Here is a 16843-nt window from a genome sequence, read left to right as displayed (position 1 = left end):
AATGGAAATATAAACAAATGGGACCTAATAAAACTTAAAACGTTTTGTACAGCAAAGGAAACCATAAAGAAGACGAAAAGGAAACCCTCAGAATGGGAAAAAATATTAGCAAATGAAGCAACTAACAAAGGATTAATCTCCAAAACTTACAAGCAGCTCAATATCAAAAACAAAAACAACCCAATCCAAAAATGGGCAGAAGACCTAAATAGACATTTCTCCAAAGAAGATATACAGATTGCCAACAAACACATGAAAGGATGCTGAACATCACTGATCTTTAGAGAAATGCACATCACAACTACAATGAGGTATCACCTCACACTGGTCAAAATGGCCATTATCCAAAAATCTACAAATAATAAATGCTGGAGAGGGTGTGGAGAAAAGGGAACCCTCTTGCACTGTTGGTGGCAGTATAAATTGATACAGGCACTATGGCGAACACTATGGAGGTGTCTCAAAAAACTAAAAATAGAACCACCATATGACCCAGCAATCCCACTACTGGGCATATACCCTAAGAAAACCATAATTCAAAAAAAGTCATGTACCACATTTTTCACTGTAGCTCTATTTACAATAGCCAGGACATGGAAGCAACCTAAGTGTCCATCAACAGATGAATGGATAAGGAAGATGTGGCACATATATACAATGGAATACTACTCAGCCATAAAAAGAAACGAAATTGAGTTATTTGTAGTGAGGTGGATGGACCTAGAATCTGTCATACAGATTGAAGTAAGTCAGAAAGAAAAACAAATACTGTATGCTAACACAAATATGTGGAATCTAAAAAAAAAAATGGTTCTGAAGAACATAGGGGCAGGACAGGAATAAAGACGCAGACGTAGAGAATGGACTTGAGGACACGGGGAGGGGGAAGGGTAAGCTGGGACGAATTGAGAGAGTGGCATGGACATATATACACTACCAAATATAAAATAGATAGCTAGTGGGAAGCAGCCGCATAGCACAGGGAGATCAGCTCGGTGCTTTTTGACCACCTAGAGGGGTGGGTTAGGGAAGGTGGGAGGGAGACGCAAGAGGGAGGAGATATGGGTATATATGTATATGTATAGCTGATTCACTTTGCTATAAGGCAGAAACTAACACACTATTTTAAAGCAATTATACTCCAATAAAGATGTTTAAAAAAACTACATAGGATTTGATAAGTAATTAAATACAGAAAGTATTATTAAAAAGAAAAAGAAGATGTGGCACATATATACAATGGAATATTACTCAGCCATAAAAAGAAACGAAATTGAGTTTTTTGTAGTGAGGTGGGTGGACCTAGAGACTGTCATACATAGTGAAGTAAGTCAGAAAGCGCAAAACAAATGCCGTAGGCTAACACCTATATACGGAATCTAAAAAAAAAAAAGTTCTGAAGAACCTAGAGGTAGGACAGGAACTAAGACGCAGACATAGAGGATGGACTTGAGGCACAGGGAGGAGGAAGAGGGAGCTGGGACGAAGTGAGAGAGTAGTATGGACATATATACACTACCATATATAAAATAGATAGCTAGTGGGAAGCAGCCGCATAGCACAGGGAGATCAGCTCAGTGCGTTTTGACCAACTAGAGGGGTGGGATAGGGAGGGTGGGAGGGAGACGCAAGAGGGAGGGGATATGAGGATGTATGTATATGTATAGCTGATTCACTTTGTTATAGAGCAGAAACTAACGCCCCATTGTATAGCAATTATACTCCAGTAAAGATGTTAAAAAAAGAAAATTGTTTTACAAAATGCTATCCCAAGGAACTCAACTTTTTATGTATCAGTAGTATTGACCACCTGCATGGCGAAATTTCCAGATGCTGCATACTGTTTGAGACTATTGTGGCCTTAGGTAACCCTCACTTTTCTCTCCAGGTTTTAACTTCCATTCAGTACTAATTTCTTCAAGTCTTTGGCATTTATCCTATGGAGTAAACTAAAGTCTCTTATCTCTCATAACTCCTAAAGATAGCACTCATTTATAAAGTTCATAATATAGACAGAAAAGAAGTGAAGAGGGTAAAGCCCTGGTTTGAAAAGCAAAAATAAAAAGGCATGAAAACAAGTACCAGTAACCCCTAATACTTTGAAAAAGAGACATAGAACCAAAAAACTTGGAGACACTTTTTGTGTTCATAATGTTGAGTTTGGTATTATGTATAGAATGGATAAACAACAAGGTCCTACTGTATAGCACAGGGAAATATATTCAATATCCTGTAATAAACCATAATGGAAAAGAATAAGAAAAAGAATATATATGTATAACTGAATCACTTTGTTATATAGCAGAAATTAACACAACATTGTAAATCAGCTATACTTCAATAAAATAAATTTTAAAAATAATACTGAGTTTGGGATGCAGAGGAACTAAGTTTGAGAGTCCAGATTTTAAAATTGGATATATGTGGGCTCTAGTCTGAACTGTGGCCCATTTTATCTGTGTGACCTTGAATCACATTCCCCTTTATGAATCTGTTTCCTTATCTGCAAAATAGGAACAATAATATGACCTGCTTCTAGGTTTCCTATCGATATGAAACAGGAGAACAAGTATAAAGCTGCTAGCACAGGACACGGAACATGGTCAAGACTGACCAAATGGTAGACTTTGTTATTATTGTTATACACGTTAGTAGAAAATTTGTACACATAGTATGACTTGGACTTTGGACAATCCACTTTGGGACCAAAGTTCCTCTAAAATGAAAGGTTGGACTAAAAACAACCTCTTAAAGGCCCCTTCCAGCTTATTGATTTCCTCTGAAATAGAATGGATAAATTGACTCACAGCCTGAAAAGTTTAAATCATCTAGTCTTCCTATGAAGGAACAGAACAGAGTCCCAAATTCCAGAATGTCAGAGGGACGATGGAGTAGATGAGGGAGTGGGGATGGAATTTTTCATGGCAAAGGTCCCTTTTCTGAAAGGGTGAAATATTAAACAATAGGAGCCTGCCTGACAAGGAATGAGACAGCCATTTGTATCAAATACACATTTGGTTACGAATTAAGCAAGAAACAGAAATACTAGTTTATTAACACGGATCATTTCATTTTTTATTCAGTGGATGAATGAGTGAATGAATGAGCCCAACCTGTTTAATTGAAATATTTATTGTCAATATCTTCAATATCCTATTTTATCCCATGAAACGAATAATTCAAGGTGGCTGAAAATGCTTTAGGCCAAACCAGAATTGGAAAACTTTGCTTCATGTGGTTCTAGGTTGTTGGAAGAAAAATGGTACCAATTGCGTCATTCTGAGGACCAAGACATCGTATGCAATATGGAGGGTCACTACTTATTTCTTTATGTCTTCTCTCAAATTTAAGAATAAAGGGACATAGTTACCTTTCTAATCACGTAGGAAAAGGAGAAAAGAGAATTTTGACCACATCTAGAAATACTTCTCAAGTATGAAACACACCTACATGTTCATGATGGAAAAATTGCAAATCAGCTCTTAGACTGTGTCCAAACTGTGAACTCTGAATTGTCTTGGCAATGAGTGGACAGAGGGTGACATGAGGCTATAGGAAAATTGATTAGTAGGGATACATAATATTGGTGGAACTAGAATGCATCTGGCTGCTTCCATTGACAATCTAAAATCTCATGTTTCTACAGGGTCTGGGGACCAGGAGAAGCTTTTGTGATTCTGTAAATGTTGACGGTTCATTTTTCTCCAAGGCACTTCACAGAGCCAAAGGTCAGGGAACCTCAGAAATTCCTTGTCTTCACCCAATTTATTATATAATTTTGTGTGCTCATATGTGTTTGAGTGTTGATTTCCAAATAATATCCACAACAATTTTAGATGTTTATATTTTTGCCTTTTCAGATTTCAAGTTGGTGATTTTTCAGGTTATAATATGAAAATGCTGCTCACTTTGCTCCTTATGATAATTTGTTCCCATGTTTCTGTCAACCAACATTCTGGTAAGGAAAAAAATGAAAAGAATTCTTTTCCTTAATTTTCATTATGGAAAATAATATATGAGTTTGACTTGCTTAAAAGTTAAGTGTTTTGTTTTGCTTTGTTTTGATTTTGATGATAGTAAGGGTGGGAGTGGCAGCTCAGTTTCTTTTGATGTCACCCTGTGTTCCTTTGAAGATCATTTGTTTCTGGATCTTATTCCTTGTTCACAATAGGAAGATATGAGAACTATTTTCTTGTCCTCAGTTTCAACTACTTCTAGGTCTTCTGGGAGGTTGCATGAAAATTCTCTTTTAACATTAGGTTCAGGCCTGGAAAATTTGAAATGTCTCTTCCTAATTCGTTTGTGCCAAAACATTTGTCTTGGTTAAGCATCCAGATTTGGCTCCAATTTAAACTGAGTGTCTGATTATTGTAAAGAAAGTGCTTTTACTCTGAAGAGAGAGCTCCAGAGCCATCCACTGTCAGCAATCTATGTCCAGTGGACTTGAAGTCAAAATACTGGCCAAGCCTTCACAACCTCTACCACCTCCTAAATAATCAGTTCTTTTACTGGTCGCTTCATGTCCAGGGCCACCTAGATTGGCTTTTACAGTTTTCTGAAGGACTCTGACCTTGGAAGCAAGTTTTCTGGAGAGACAGATTAGACTTTGCCCTGAAAACATCTTCCTTTGATGTCTCACTAGGCCTATTATTAAGCTTTTTAAAGAAAGACAGTGCTTTTTCCCCAGTTGTTCTGTGGTTCACATATAGTGATGGGCCTGGTTAGAACCTAAATATGCCTCCTGTGCCAGTGGCTACATTTCTTTTCTCCATACAAAATGTGGGGATTTGTCCATGAATAGAAAGGTCACTTTTGGTCACAAGTCAAGCCATCCTACGCAGTACTCACCTGACAGTCCTCAGAGGGGTTCCAGACTTCTCTTGGAGGAAGATGTTGATCCCCTCAATTAGTTTTTCCCCTGAGATTCTGCTGGCTATATGATCATCAAAGAAATCTCAAACTGGTTGAAATCATGTTGTTTAGAAGAAAAGAAAGAATTATTTTATCCACTATGCCTTGATCAGACTGCTCTAAAGAGAATGAAGTAACATGCTGGGGTGCCAAAGCTGATTTCCTCACAGTTGTAGACAAGAAAAGATTGAAGTTCTTTTAATTTGATTAGAATTTATCTTGTGACTATTTCAGATAATCAGAAACTCAGAGTGAGGAGATATTTTCTAGTTGAATCTACTCATTTTAAATATGAGGAAACTGAGGCCCAAGTATATTGAATGGCTTGACAGAGCTGGAAGAATTAGCTGATAACAAAGTCAGGACTCACATTGCTTGTTCAGTTACACTGTATTTTCTTAAACATACACCATCCAGACACACACAAATATTTCCCTCCCTTCCCTGGACCAGAAATGGAGCTTACAGAACAGTTGTAAGAGCTCTGAATTCAAACCAGCAGACAGATCATGAGCAAATGATATTTTGTGCTTGAACCAAATAACTCTCTATCACATCAAAATATAATTTTACATACCTAGCATTGAATCTGGCATCAACTGAAGCCTTGAAAGCTCAGTAAAGTATTGTATTTCTCTATAAAAATTATATTCTTAATAGAAATTAAAAGTATAATCCTATTCCTAGCTTAAGGTAGGAATGCTAATGTTTCTATCACATTTTACATTTGTGAGAATAAATTTATCAATTATAATGCCCACTCATCAAAAAATATTGTAAATAACTTTAAGATAGATTAATGCAATCTCATATTTATGGTTTTTAGGATTCTTTTTAAACTTCACCAATTTGACACTTTGAATACAAAACTAATATGTTTATAAGTTAATCAGATCACTTGTTGCTTTGCTTAAGTGGAAATCACAATGAAAGGCTATTTTTTAGATTTCTCCATTCAAATTTGATTTGATTAGATTCTCAATGAAAATGTTTATCGTATTGATATAAATTGAGGTCAAATTCTGAAAGAAAATAAGACACGGGGAAATTATCCACTAAACATATAAAAACCCATGATTTTTAACTTGTTTACATTTACCTATTTCTACTTAATTCCTTGCAAAAGTGATGCTTAATTTCATGATCAGTTCAAATGAGAGGGTGTATAAAGAATCAGCCCAAGAAACAATATTTTTCTTGAGAGAATGTGTATTATTTTCAGCGCATTGGAAAGATATTACAAATACAAACAAAAGAGGGAAGTAATGTTTTTCCCATATGGTTGGCATTAAACTTGGTAGTAAATTTTTGAAGTTTGCTTTGTTTCTGTTTGTCTATGGGTTTGTAGGCCCTGAGTATGCCGATGTGGTGTTTCTGGTGGACAGCTCTGACCACATGGGAATTAAATCCTTCCCGTTTGTAAAGACATTCATCAACAAAATGATCACCAGCCTCCCCATAGAGGCCCACAAGTACCGTGTGGGCCTGGCCCAGTACAGCGATGGGCTCCACAGAGAATTCCAGCTCAGCACCTTCAAGAGCAGAGGCCCCATGTTGAACCACCTCAAGAAGAACTTCAGGTTCCTGGGTGGCTCCCTGAGGATTGGTAACACTCTCCAGGAGGTACACACAACCTACTTCTCAAACGGGAGGGACAGGAGACAGTTTCCCCCGATCCTGGTCGTCCTGGCTTCAGCCGAGTCTGAGGATGCCGTGGAAGAGGCCTCCAAGGCGCTGCGCAACGACGGGGTGAGGATCATCTCCGTGGGTATGCAGGGGGCGTCCGAGGAGACCCTGAAGGCCATGGCCACAGGCCAGTTCCACTACAGCCTCCGGACGGTCCGAGACCTCAGCACGTTCTCCCAAAACATGACGCAGATTCTCAAGGATGCGGCTCAGTACAAGGAAGGAGCAGTCAATGACATTCTTGTGGAAGGTGGGTTCAGGGTGCGTGTGTAGGGATGATGATAAAATGCTTTTGGAAGATCAACAAGAGGAGAGGATGGAGACTCTATGAACATCCCCTTCCCCAAAAGCTGGGCTGCATTTTCAGATGTTAAATTCTGCATAAATCATTCTGGAATGATTGTGGCCTTTTTAAATCCAGTGAACTTGGTGAGCCTTGGTTTTCCATGCTTCACTTATTGCTCATCATTCACAGGCTGCCTCCACCCTGCTCCCAGCTGCCTGAGCTTTCTTCCTGGGCTTCAGTTGCTATGTAGTTTTATTCCTGGTTCATTTAAAAGGTCGATTTGCTCCTTAAAAAATCCTTGACTCCAGAAGCCGTATAATGTCATCACAGGATGTTAGAGCTTGAAACAACTTCAGGAAGTCCAAAACCTCTGTTCCACAGAGAGGTACTTGCGGGCCTTCTTAGAGATGATGTGACCTGGCCCTGGACGAGGCTGCAGTCTGGAGTCAGAGCCACGCCTGTGTGGTTTCAGTCCCGTGCTGCCCCTTCCTGCAGCTCTGTTCTGAATTAGCTTCCCCGTGTTCTGCTCCAACTCCAACCTGCTGTCCTGGTCTGTCCCCTTGTGTTCTCCTATTAGCAAGAATGGCCAAGAGTTTATGAACATCATCCAAGAGAGGGGCAGGAGAGAGCCAGTAAAAAAACAATTTGCTCAAAGTGTACAAGTCCAAACAAGTGATGTAAGAAACTCACATTATGTCTGGTTAAGTCAGTTTGAGTGAGATGACATATAAAACTGTCTATTGATACTGGAGAATGCTGCTTTTCTTGTAGCAATCTATGAAAATATGGGAATCCTATTACTAGCATCTTTCCCAAATAAAATATTGGAATGTCAATTGCTATTCCATTACCATGCTTTAAGAATGTTTGGACTATAAATACTGATTTTATTAGTGATTTTAATACAATAGCAGTAGCTTCTGTTCACCGAGTGACTTTTATGTGCCAGGCCCCATGCTAAACACATGATCTCATTTAATCCCCATAACAACTCTATGAGGTCAATATTATGGTTACCTATATTTTACAGATGTGGAAATTGGAGCTGGGAGGTTAGCTAAGCTCCCACCTTTGAACCCAGGACTCTCTGATCTCAGCTTCATAATCATTTTGTACACCTCCTTCCATCTTTAAGGGCATAACTAAGTTCTGGTTGAGTTCTCCGTGTCTTTTAATGCTGAGCAGAGATGCTGAATTGAAACTCTGCCTGTTCATTCCTTGCCCACAGTTTGCCAAGGCCCTTCTGTGGCAGATGTTGTGTTCCTGTTGGATATGTCCATCAGCGGCAGCTGGGAGGACTTTGACTATCTTAAAGAATTCCTGGAAGAAAGTGTATCTGCTCTGGACATCAAGGAAAACTGCATGAGGGTTGGCCTTGTGGCCTATAGCAATGAGACGAAGGTGATTAACCCACTGAGCAGTGGCATAAACAAGTCGGAGGTTCTCCAGGATATACAGAGCCTCTCTCCCCAGGCTGGGAAGGCCTACACTGGAGCTGCCTTGAGAAAGGTCAGGAAGGAGGTCTTCAGCGTGCAGCACGGCAGTCGGAAGAATCAGGGGGTGCCACAGATAGCTGTGCTGGTGACCCACAGCCCGTCTGAGGACAACGTGACCAAGGCTGCTGTGAACCTCCGGCGCCAGGGGGTGACCATCTTCACCATGGGCATAGACAGGGCCAGCGACGCCCAGCTGGAGAAGATCGCATCTCACCCTGCCAAGCAGTACGTCTCCAAACTGAAAACCTTCTCCGACCTGGCTGCCCACAACCAGACGTTTCTAAAGAAACTGCGGAACCAGATCACACACACAGTCTCTGTCATTTCCGAAAGGACTGAAACCCTCAAATCTGGTAAAGCCTTTTGCTGAGAGAAGGATTATTCCCATCGTTTTGCCTTTTTCTTGTCTTGCAGGTGTTCTGTGTACAAAAGGGCTTGGCAGGCATGATGTAGGGAGGGAGAGTGAGTTCCTGACTTTCTAATTTAACTTGATAATAGGAAACGTAAATTGGGGGAGAATAAAAGCTATTGAGGTGTTGGAATGGGAAGAAAGGATTTCTTTTTTTATTTGCTCTTTTGCACAGCTTTACTTGGATTCTTTGTTACTTCTCAACACTCCAGAATACCTTCCTTTGTTATTTCCCATTCTGCACTTTTTCCTTTCTCACCTTTGCCTCTCATGTTTCCTTGCTCTTTCCTTTCTTTTTTTTTTGTGTGAGTACTTTTCTCTCCCTCCTCTTCTTCCCTCAGCCTCAAATTCCAATTTAGAGAATAAACAGGAAGCATGATTTGGATTGAGGACAGAGTAATGAATTTATTGGGAGGTACTATTCTAGTATCAGTGAGTTTAGAGAGAGACAGAGAGCAATGTATTTCATATATTTCATACATACACATGTATTTTTCATAAATTATGTGTTTGCACGCAATACGTATATATATCTGCATCCTTCAACAAATATTTACAGCATGACGACTGCAGAAGTGTCACTGCCTGGCATAAATAAGGCCACTGACAATACCCCTGGTTGTGTTAACTGACCAGGAGTGGATGAAGAGTAAATACTTTGTTCAAGCTTTCAAGAAAGACAGCACTTTGTCCACCATGTCCAGTTAAATGCTACCTTCTCTAGCTCGCAAATCACCACTTAACATTTTGCTAAGAAGTTACTCCCTGCTAAGAGAAGTGACTTGTAAAAAGCATCTTCATGTTTTCTTTCTAATCTTTTACTACATCCAGATTGACTCTGATTCTTGATGCAAATCATCTCAAACTGTCACAGATAATTCATTTGGGTCTTTAACATGGAGAAACTGTTTCCCATTTTTCTGTCTGACAAGGCTGGTGTTTGCCCTTCCTCCCACCTGCCCCTGTGTCTCTGTCCCACTTGCCCCAATGCCACACTCAGTTTTCGTGTTGCATTTTAGGTTGTGTGGACACTGAGGAAGCAGACATCTATCTGCTCATCGATGGCTCTGGGAGCACCCAGGCCACGGACTTCCAGGAAATGAAGACCTTCCTGTCGGAGGTTGTAGGGATGTTCAACATCGCTCCCCAGAAGGTGCGAGTTGGGGCTGTCCAGTATGCTGACCGCTGGGACTTGGAATTTGAGATCAGTAAATACACCAACAAGCATGATGTGGGAAAGGCCATCGAGAACATCAGGCAGCTGGGCGGGAACACAAACACAGGCGCAGCCTTGAACTTCACCCTGGGGCTGCTGCAGAAAGCAAAGAGGCAGCGGGAAAACAGAGTGCCAAGCCATCTTGTTGTCCTGACCAACGGTGTGTCCCAGGACAGCATCTTGGGGCCTGCAAACAGACTGAGAGAGGAGCTTATCCACGTCTATGCCATTGGGGTCAAGGAGGCCAACGAGACACAGCTGCGAGAAATCGCAGGCGAGGAGAAGCGGGTGTACTATGTGCATGACTTTGATGCCTTGAAAGACATAAGAAACCAGGTTGTTCAAGAAATCTGTGCTGAAGAAGGTAGGACTCCTTGCCTTTGGACTTCAGCTCCCAAATTGCTTTCCTGCAGTATTTATTTTTCATTTTTTAATTGAAATGTAGTTGATTTACAATGCTGTGTTAACTTCTGCTGTATAGTTATACATATATACACATTCTTTTTCATATTCTTTTCCATTATGGTTTATCACAGGATATTGAATATAGTTTCCTGTGCTGTACAGTAGGACCTTTTTCTTTATCCATCCTATACATAACAATTTGCATCTGCTTTCTGCAGTGTTTGACACTGCAGGTGTGCAGAAACAGCATAAATGACCAAGCTGAGATTCATTGACTCGTGGAGCTGTTTATTATCCAGAACAAAATGAAGGGCCCATTATAGTGTTGCTCTAATTATTATTATCTGAAGCATAAAAAGAATATTTCAGGTTTATTTCAGTTGCTTTTTAATAAAATTTGTATGAAATCTTCTAGAGCTAGATAAGTAATTTTCAACTAGGGGTGATTTTTCCCCCTCAGGGGATGGTTGGCAATGTCTAGAGACAATTTTGGTGGTGATAACTAGGGGAGTGTTAATTAATTAGCTTCTAATAAGTATTAATTAGCTTCTCCCCACAAATCCCTGTGAGGATAGATCTATGATTAGACACTGCCTGTGTAATATGATCAAATGATTTCTGATTTTAAGGAGTACTACAGGTTTATTTAAATTGCTTTTTGATAAAACATGTATGAAATCTTCTAGAGTTAGATCAATAGTTTTCAACCAGGGGTGATTTTGCCCCCTTAGGGAAGAGTTGGCAATGTCTAGAGACATTTTTGGTGGTCATAATTGGGGCAGCACTACTGGCATCTAACAGGTAGAGGGCAGGGATACTGCTAAACATCCTACAGTATCCTACAGTGCATGGATTGCCCTCCACAATACAAATTTTCCAGCCCACAATGTCAGTAGTGCTGAGGCTGAGAAACCCTGAGTTACATATTAAAGCAAATTACTAAATAACAAAGAGAATAGGCTCCCTCTCATTGCCTTCAATGCATTATTTACCTGATAACAGCCCTTACCAAGTACATGCTTAACTTACATATAGAATTATTTGTGTTTTGGGTTTTTCTGTTCACTCTTAATCTTTTTACAGGAAGCCAACTTGAATAACCCATCTCCTTTCTCTTGTGTAGCCTGCAAAGAGAAGAAGGCCGACATCATGTTTCTGGTGGACAGTTCTGGCAGTATAGGACCTGAAAACTTCATCAAAATGAAAACATTTATGAAAAACCTGGTGAGAAAATCTCAGATTGGGGGAGATAGGGTGCAAATCGGTGTAGTCCAGTTCAGTGACATCAATAAGGAGGAGTTTCAGCTCAACAGATATATGTCCCAGGGGGAAATTTCAGATGCAATAGACCGAATGGCTCACATTGGAGAAACTACCTTGACCGGTAGCGCCCTGACCTTCGTGTCTCAGTACTTCAGCCCTGCCAAGGGGGCCCGGCCCAACGTCAGGAAGTTCCTCATTCTCATCACGGACGGTGAGGCTCAGGACACAGTCAAGGACCCAGCAGTGGCACTTCGGCAAGAAGGCATAATTATCTACTCCGTGGGGGTGTTTGACTCCAATGTCACCCAGCTTGAGGAGATCAGTGGGAGGCCGGAGATGGTTTTTTATGTTGAGAATTTTGACATTCTGCAACACATTGAAGACGACCTTGTTTTTGGAATATGCAGCCCCCGTGAAGGTAGGCGTGGGCATATTCACTATAGGGGGATTATCCAAATGCCACAAATACATGTTAGTCATTGTTTCTTGAACTAAGCAGACTACTATTTGAACATTGTATCCTAGTGGCTTTGACTTGCTTATAGAAATGAAAGTTTCCTCAACGGAACTGTTAAATTAGACAGTAAGGAACAATTCTGATCCACCTAGATGCTTTCCCTTTCGTAGACAAAGCACTAGGGTGATGAATCCTCTAAGGAAAATAGTATCGTACCGGATTTTAGGTCTGGTTCCCTAGAAGCAGAAGCTGAGTCAGGAGTTCTTGTGGAAGTGATTTATTTATTTATTTATCTATTGCTTTTCCTTTTTAAAAAATTTTATTGGAGTATAGTTGATTAATGTCGTGTTAGTTTCAGGTGTACAGCAAAGTGATTCAGTTATACATACATACATATATATGTTCTTTTTCAGTTTCTTTTCCCATATAGGTTATTATAAAATATTGAGTAGAGTTCCCTGTCCTATACCGTAGGTCCTTGTTGGTTATCTATTTTATATATAGTAGTGTATATATGTTAATCCCAACCTCCTAATTTATCCCTTCCCCCCCTCCTCCCCTTTGGTGACCATAAGTTTGTTTTCTGTCTCTGAGTTTGTTTTGTAAATAAGTTCATTTGTATCTTTTTCTTTTTAGATTCCACAGTATAAGTGATATCATATTATATTTGTCTTTCTCTATCTGGCTTACTTCACTTAGTATGATAATCTCTAGGCCCATGCATGTTGCTGCAAATGGTATTATTTCATTCTTTTTATGGCTGAGTAATATTCCATTATATATATGGATATTTAGGTTGTTTCTTGCCTCAGCTATTGTAAACAGTGCTGCTATGAACATTGGGGTGCATGTATGTTTTTGAATTATGGTTACCTCTGGATTTATGCCCAGGAGTGGGATTGCAGCATCATACAGTAGCTCTATTTGTAGTTTTTTAAGGAATCTCTATACTGTTCTCCATAGTGGCTTCACCAATTTACATTGCCACCAACAATGTAGGAGGGTTCCCTTTTCTCCACACCTCTCCAGCATTCATTATTTGTAGACTTTTTGATTTATTGAGGAGGTGTTTTCAGAAGAGAAGTAAGGAGGGCAGGACAGGGCATGGGTAAGAGTTAAGCAAGGAGGTGGTCTCAGCTAGAGTCTGGCTTCAGCCTCATCCCCCGGGGAGCACTGGAGCATGAATTACATCACAGAGTCGGTTTCACCTTGAGGCAGGGGCCCAGCCTTGTATAATCTGAGTTTGGGGGCTATGTGTGGTCCACTGAGACAGGCGATAGAGGGGTATAACGTCCTGGGCAAGGTGTCTCCCCTTTGACCTAATATCCGCTATACATGTTTGTTCATTTTACAATTTTTAAAAATCAATACTTACATAAAATGAGATAATCTTTATAAAAACGTGTTGTTATTTATTAAATCCTATAAAGGAGGAATATAATATAGGAACTTGAGCAATGGATGCTTCCAAGGAAATAAATAGGGTAGTCACCCACATGTTCCTAGGAGAATGCAGAGTAAGGGAAGTGATAAAACTTAGGTTCAGCAGAAATAAGGGGCTGATTTATACTGCGACCCATGGGACTTGATGACAGAGGCATTCTGAAAATCCTCTATGGAGGAGATGGATCTTAATGGAATTTTGAAGGAAAAGAGGGACATTGTTCTGTTGTTCAAATAACAGTTCTTGTCAACCCCCACTAGAAGTCTTGGTGACTGCGGTCTATGTTTTGTGGCAAGAGGAATACACCTGGATTACATGTCCTGGTAACTCCACCCAGAACAAATCTGACCTTTTTGAAGGGTGCCAGCACTGAGCAGTCTACCCCCCAGCCCCCTGGGTAATCCAAGCAGGTCCCCTGGGCAGCCAAAGGCCAGAGGGACATAGTTTCTCCTTGTGAGGACCCAGACTTTCTGGAGAATTTGGTTACGGCTCTGTATACATGGCATCTAGTTAGGGGGGGAAGTGCATTGGCTTTAGGATTTGCAACAGCCCTACCACGGAGCAATAAAGTGACTGTCAAGGAAGGGAATGTGGTGAGCCTCGGAGGGGGCAGGGGGAATCTTCTCACAGTTCCATTTCTCCAGAATGGATGAGTTAACACTTGGAACACACCTTCCTAAGGCCTGTAGAGGGATGGTGCTACATAGAGACTAAATCATTCACCATCTTACAATTCCACTTCTCCAGAATGAGTGAGTTGGAGTTTGGAACTCTGTACCTTGAGTTAGAATGTGATACACACATGGACTAATTGGGTCTTTCCTGCTTTACTTTTCCATGGCATTGACCCTACATTTAAAAAGTTAACGAGAAGTCATGCTAGGACCACTTGGTTGGTCCAGGTGTGAAATGGGTTTATTTTTATGATGAGGCCCAATCATGAAAACAGATAATGTCTTAAGAAAGTCAAAAAGGGAGAAAATGTAACCTTGAAAAGTTAAACATGAAAAAATATACAGTGTTGCCAAATTCATTTTCATCTGGTCATTTCCCCAGGGTTCATTTTAAGAATAAAATCTCATGGTCCCTGTGGCTTAAAAAAAATAAACAAATTAGTGTAAATGAAAGCACATGTTGAAGGTACCACTTAAACACAGGAAAATTTCCTCAGAATTTTGAATTTTTTTTTTTTTGGGTCCAAAAGCACTTGACTTGTTTATCCCTGATGATCCTGTGACCCACCTTCCCACCCCCTTCCCAACCCCTGCAGTAGGCTTCACGTCACATTTGCCTTGTCCTAAAAGCCACCTAAATGAGCATTACTACGTACTGGCAGCACAAATGCATGTGTGTTGTGTCTGTTGTCCAGGGAGCGGACATTCCAATGTACAGCTTGATCCTATGGAGACGAGACACTGGCATTTAAAAAACAGGTGGGGGAGGGGAGTCCTGCATGATGTGCAAGCTAATCTCATCCAGTTTTCCTTTCTCCTCCTTCAGAATGCAAGCGCATTGAAGTTTTAGATGTCGTGTTTGTAATTGACAGCTCTGGCAGCATTGACCATGATGAGTATAATATCATGAAGGACTTCATGATTGACTTGGTGAAAAAAGCTGATGTGGGCAAGAATCACGTCCAGTTTGGGGCTCTGAAGTATGCAGATGACCCAGAGGTGCTGTTTTATCTGGATAACCTTGGCACAAAACGGGAGGTGATCTCGGTGCTCCAAAATGACCAGCCCATGGGGGGCAACACTTACACCGCCGAGGCCCTGGGCTTCTCAGACCACATGTTCACTGAAGCCCGGGGCAGCCGCCTGCACAAGGGGGTCCCCCAGGTCCTCATCGTAATCACCGATGGGGAATCGCATGATGCCGATAAGCTCAATGCCACAGCCAAGGCCTTACGGGACAAGGGCATCCTTGTCCTGGCCGTGGGGATCGCTGGTGCCAACCCCGTGGAGCTTCTGGCCATGGCAGGATCAAGTGACAAGTACTTCTTTGTGGAAACTTTTGGAGGCCTGAAGGGGATATTTTCAGATGTGTCCGCCAGTGTGTGTAACTCTTCAAAAGTAGGTAAGATTCATCCATTAAGTTTTTAATTATCAGCAGAGGTCCAAATAAGGGAGAAACCAAAGAGAAGGGGCACTGAGTGTTCTGCAGAAGTTCCCACACTGTGGAATCTCAAATTGGAAAGACCTCAAGGATGTTCCATTTGGCCTTCCACAACATTCCCACTCACTTCTGCCTAAACTCTTCCAATGATGGGAAATTTGCCATTTCAAACAGGCTTTATTTATTGGAACACAACTGTGTTTAAATGCCACTTTCACCCTCTAGTTCTCCTTCCTGTTCTTTACACAAGAAATCAAATCCCTCTCTTCCTAAGAACCAGCAACCACTGCTTGAAGTCCTCTCTCCTCCATTCTGGAAGTCCCCTGTGCCTTCACCCGTTTCTGTTATGGCACAAATTCATTTGCAATATGGAGCCCAATGTTAAGCCCTCAGTTTTAGCCTCAGATGTTTCCAGAGAAGATTGTGAGCAGGACTTCTTTTGCCCTGGATGCTGTGTTTCTATTCTGGCAGCTGGAAATTGCTTTGCTGTATGTACGTATGTATGTATGTATGTATGCATTCATTCATTCATTCATTCAGCTGCCACTTTACACTTTTGTTTCAAAGGAAGATTGTGGTTTATTAAAATTCCTTAGTATTTCTATCAGGATGTGTTTTACCAAAAATACCAAGTATTTTTTATTAGATGAATTAATATTAATCAAGGATTTCAATATCTTGGTGCAGTTGCTTTTAAAACTTATTTAACTTTCCTGTTTTTCATATGCCTTGCCTCCTGAGAATGCAGCTACTGTCTTTTTCTTTCACAAAACTAAAAAATTCCATCTGGATCTCACTGAAAACCAGGATGAATCTCTTACTTTCTGTTGGCCAATGTCTAAAAATCAATCTGCCCCTTTCAAGTCCACTGTAGAAGTTGAAACTGAATTTTTATACTGGAAGTTTTCCCTTGGGCACTGAAACAAAGGAATTTAATGAACTAACCAATTCCCGAAGGATCTGTTTACTCTATATTTTATCTCTTCCTTGCTTATCTCGGCCACAGGAATCTCAGACACCTTTAACATTTTCTGAGGTTAAAATGAGAATTAATAAAGTTAGTTCAATGGTGACCTCTCTGGGGAATTCAAGGAAATGATAATGCTTTCCAGAAGGCTAAGGAACACACATGAGCTCGTGCCAAGCATAACTCAT

At 40.6% G+C, this 16843-nt stretch overlaps 1 protein-coding gene across 1 annotated transcript in view; it reads left to right on the top strand.

Annotated features, from left to right (window-relative positions):
- The first annotated feature begins 2886 nt into the window (after positions 1–2886).
- LOC111168165 (collagen alpha-6(VI) chain) overlaps positions 2887–16843 on the top strand; it is a 111781-nt gene continuing 97824 nt past the window's right edge. The window contains exons 1-6 of the mRNA XM_089911159.1: positions 2887–3958; positions 6260–6847; positions 8112–8732; positions 9808–10368; positions 11533–12090; positions 15074–15649. Coding sequence (XP_089767285.1) covers positions 3892–3958; positions 6260–6847; positions 8112–8732; positions 9808–10368; positions 11533–12090; positions 15074–15649 — 2971 coding nt within the window. The 5' untranslated portion in view covers positions 2887–3891. The remainder of the gene's footprint in view (positions 3959–6259; positions 6848–8111; positions 8733–9807; positions 10369–11532; positions 12091–15073; positions 15650–16843) is intronic.

The sequence above is a fragment of the Delphinapterus leucas genome, chromosome 4 (assembly GCF_059928025.1).
Source record: "Delphinapterus leucas isolate spDelLeu-1000000601 "Yukka" chromosome 4, BTC_Dleu_Yukka2, whole genome shotgun sequence".
In the NCBI taxonomy this organism is placed as follows: Eukaryota; Metazoa; Chordata; class Mammalia; order Artiodactyla; family Monodontidae; genus Delphinapterus; species Delphinapterus leucas.
This window is presented reverse-complemented; position numbering and strand designations above follow the sequence as displayed.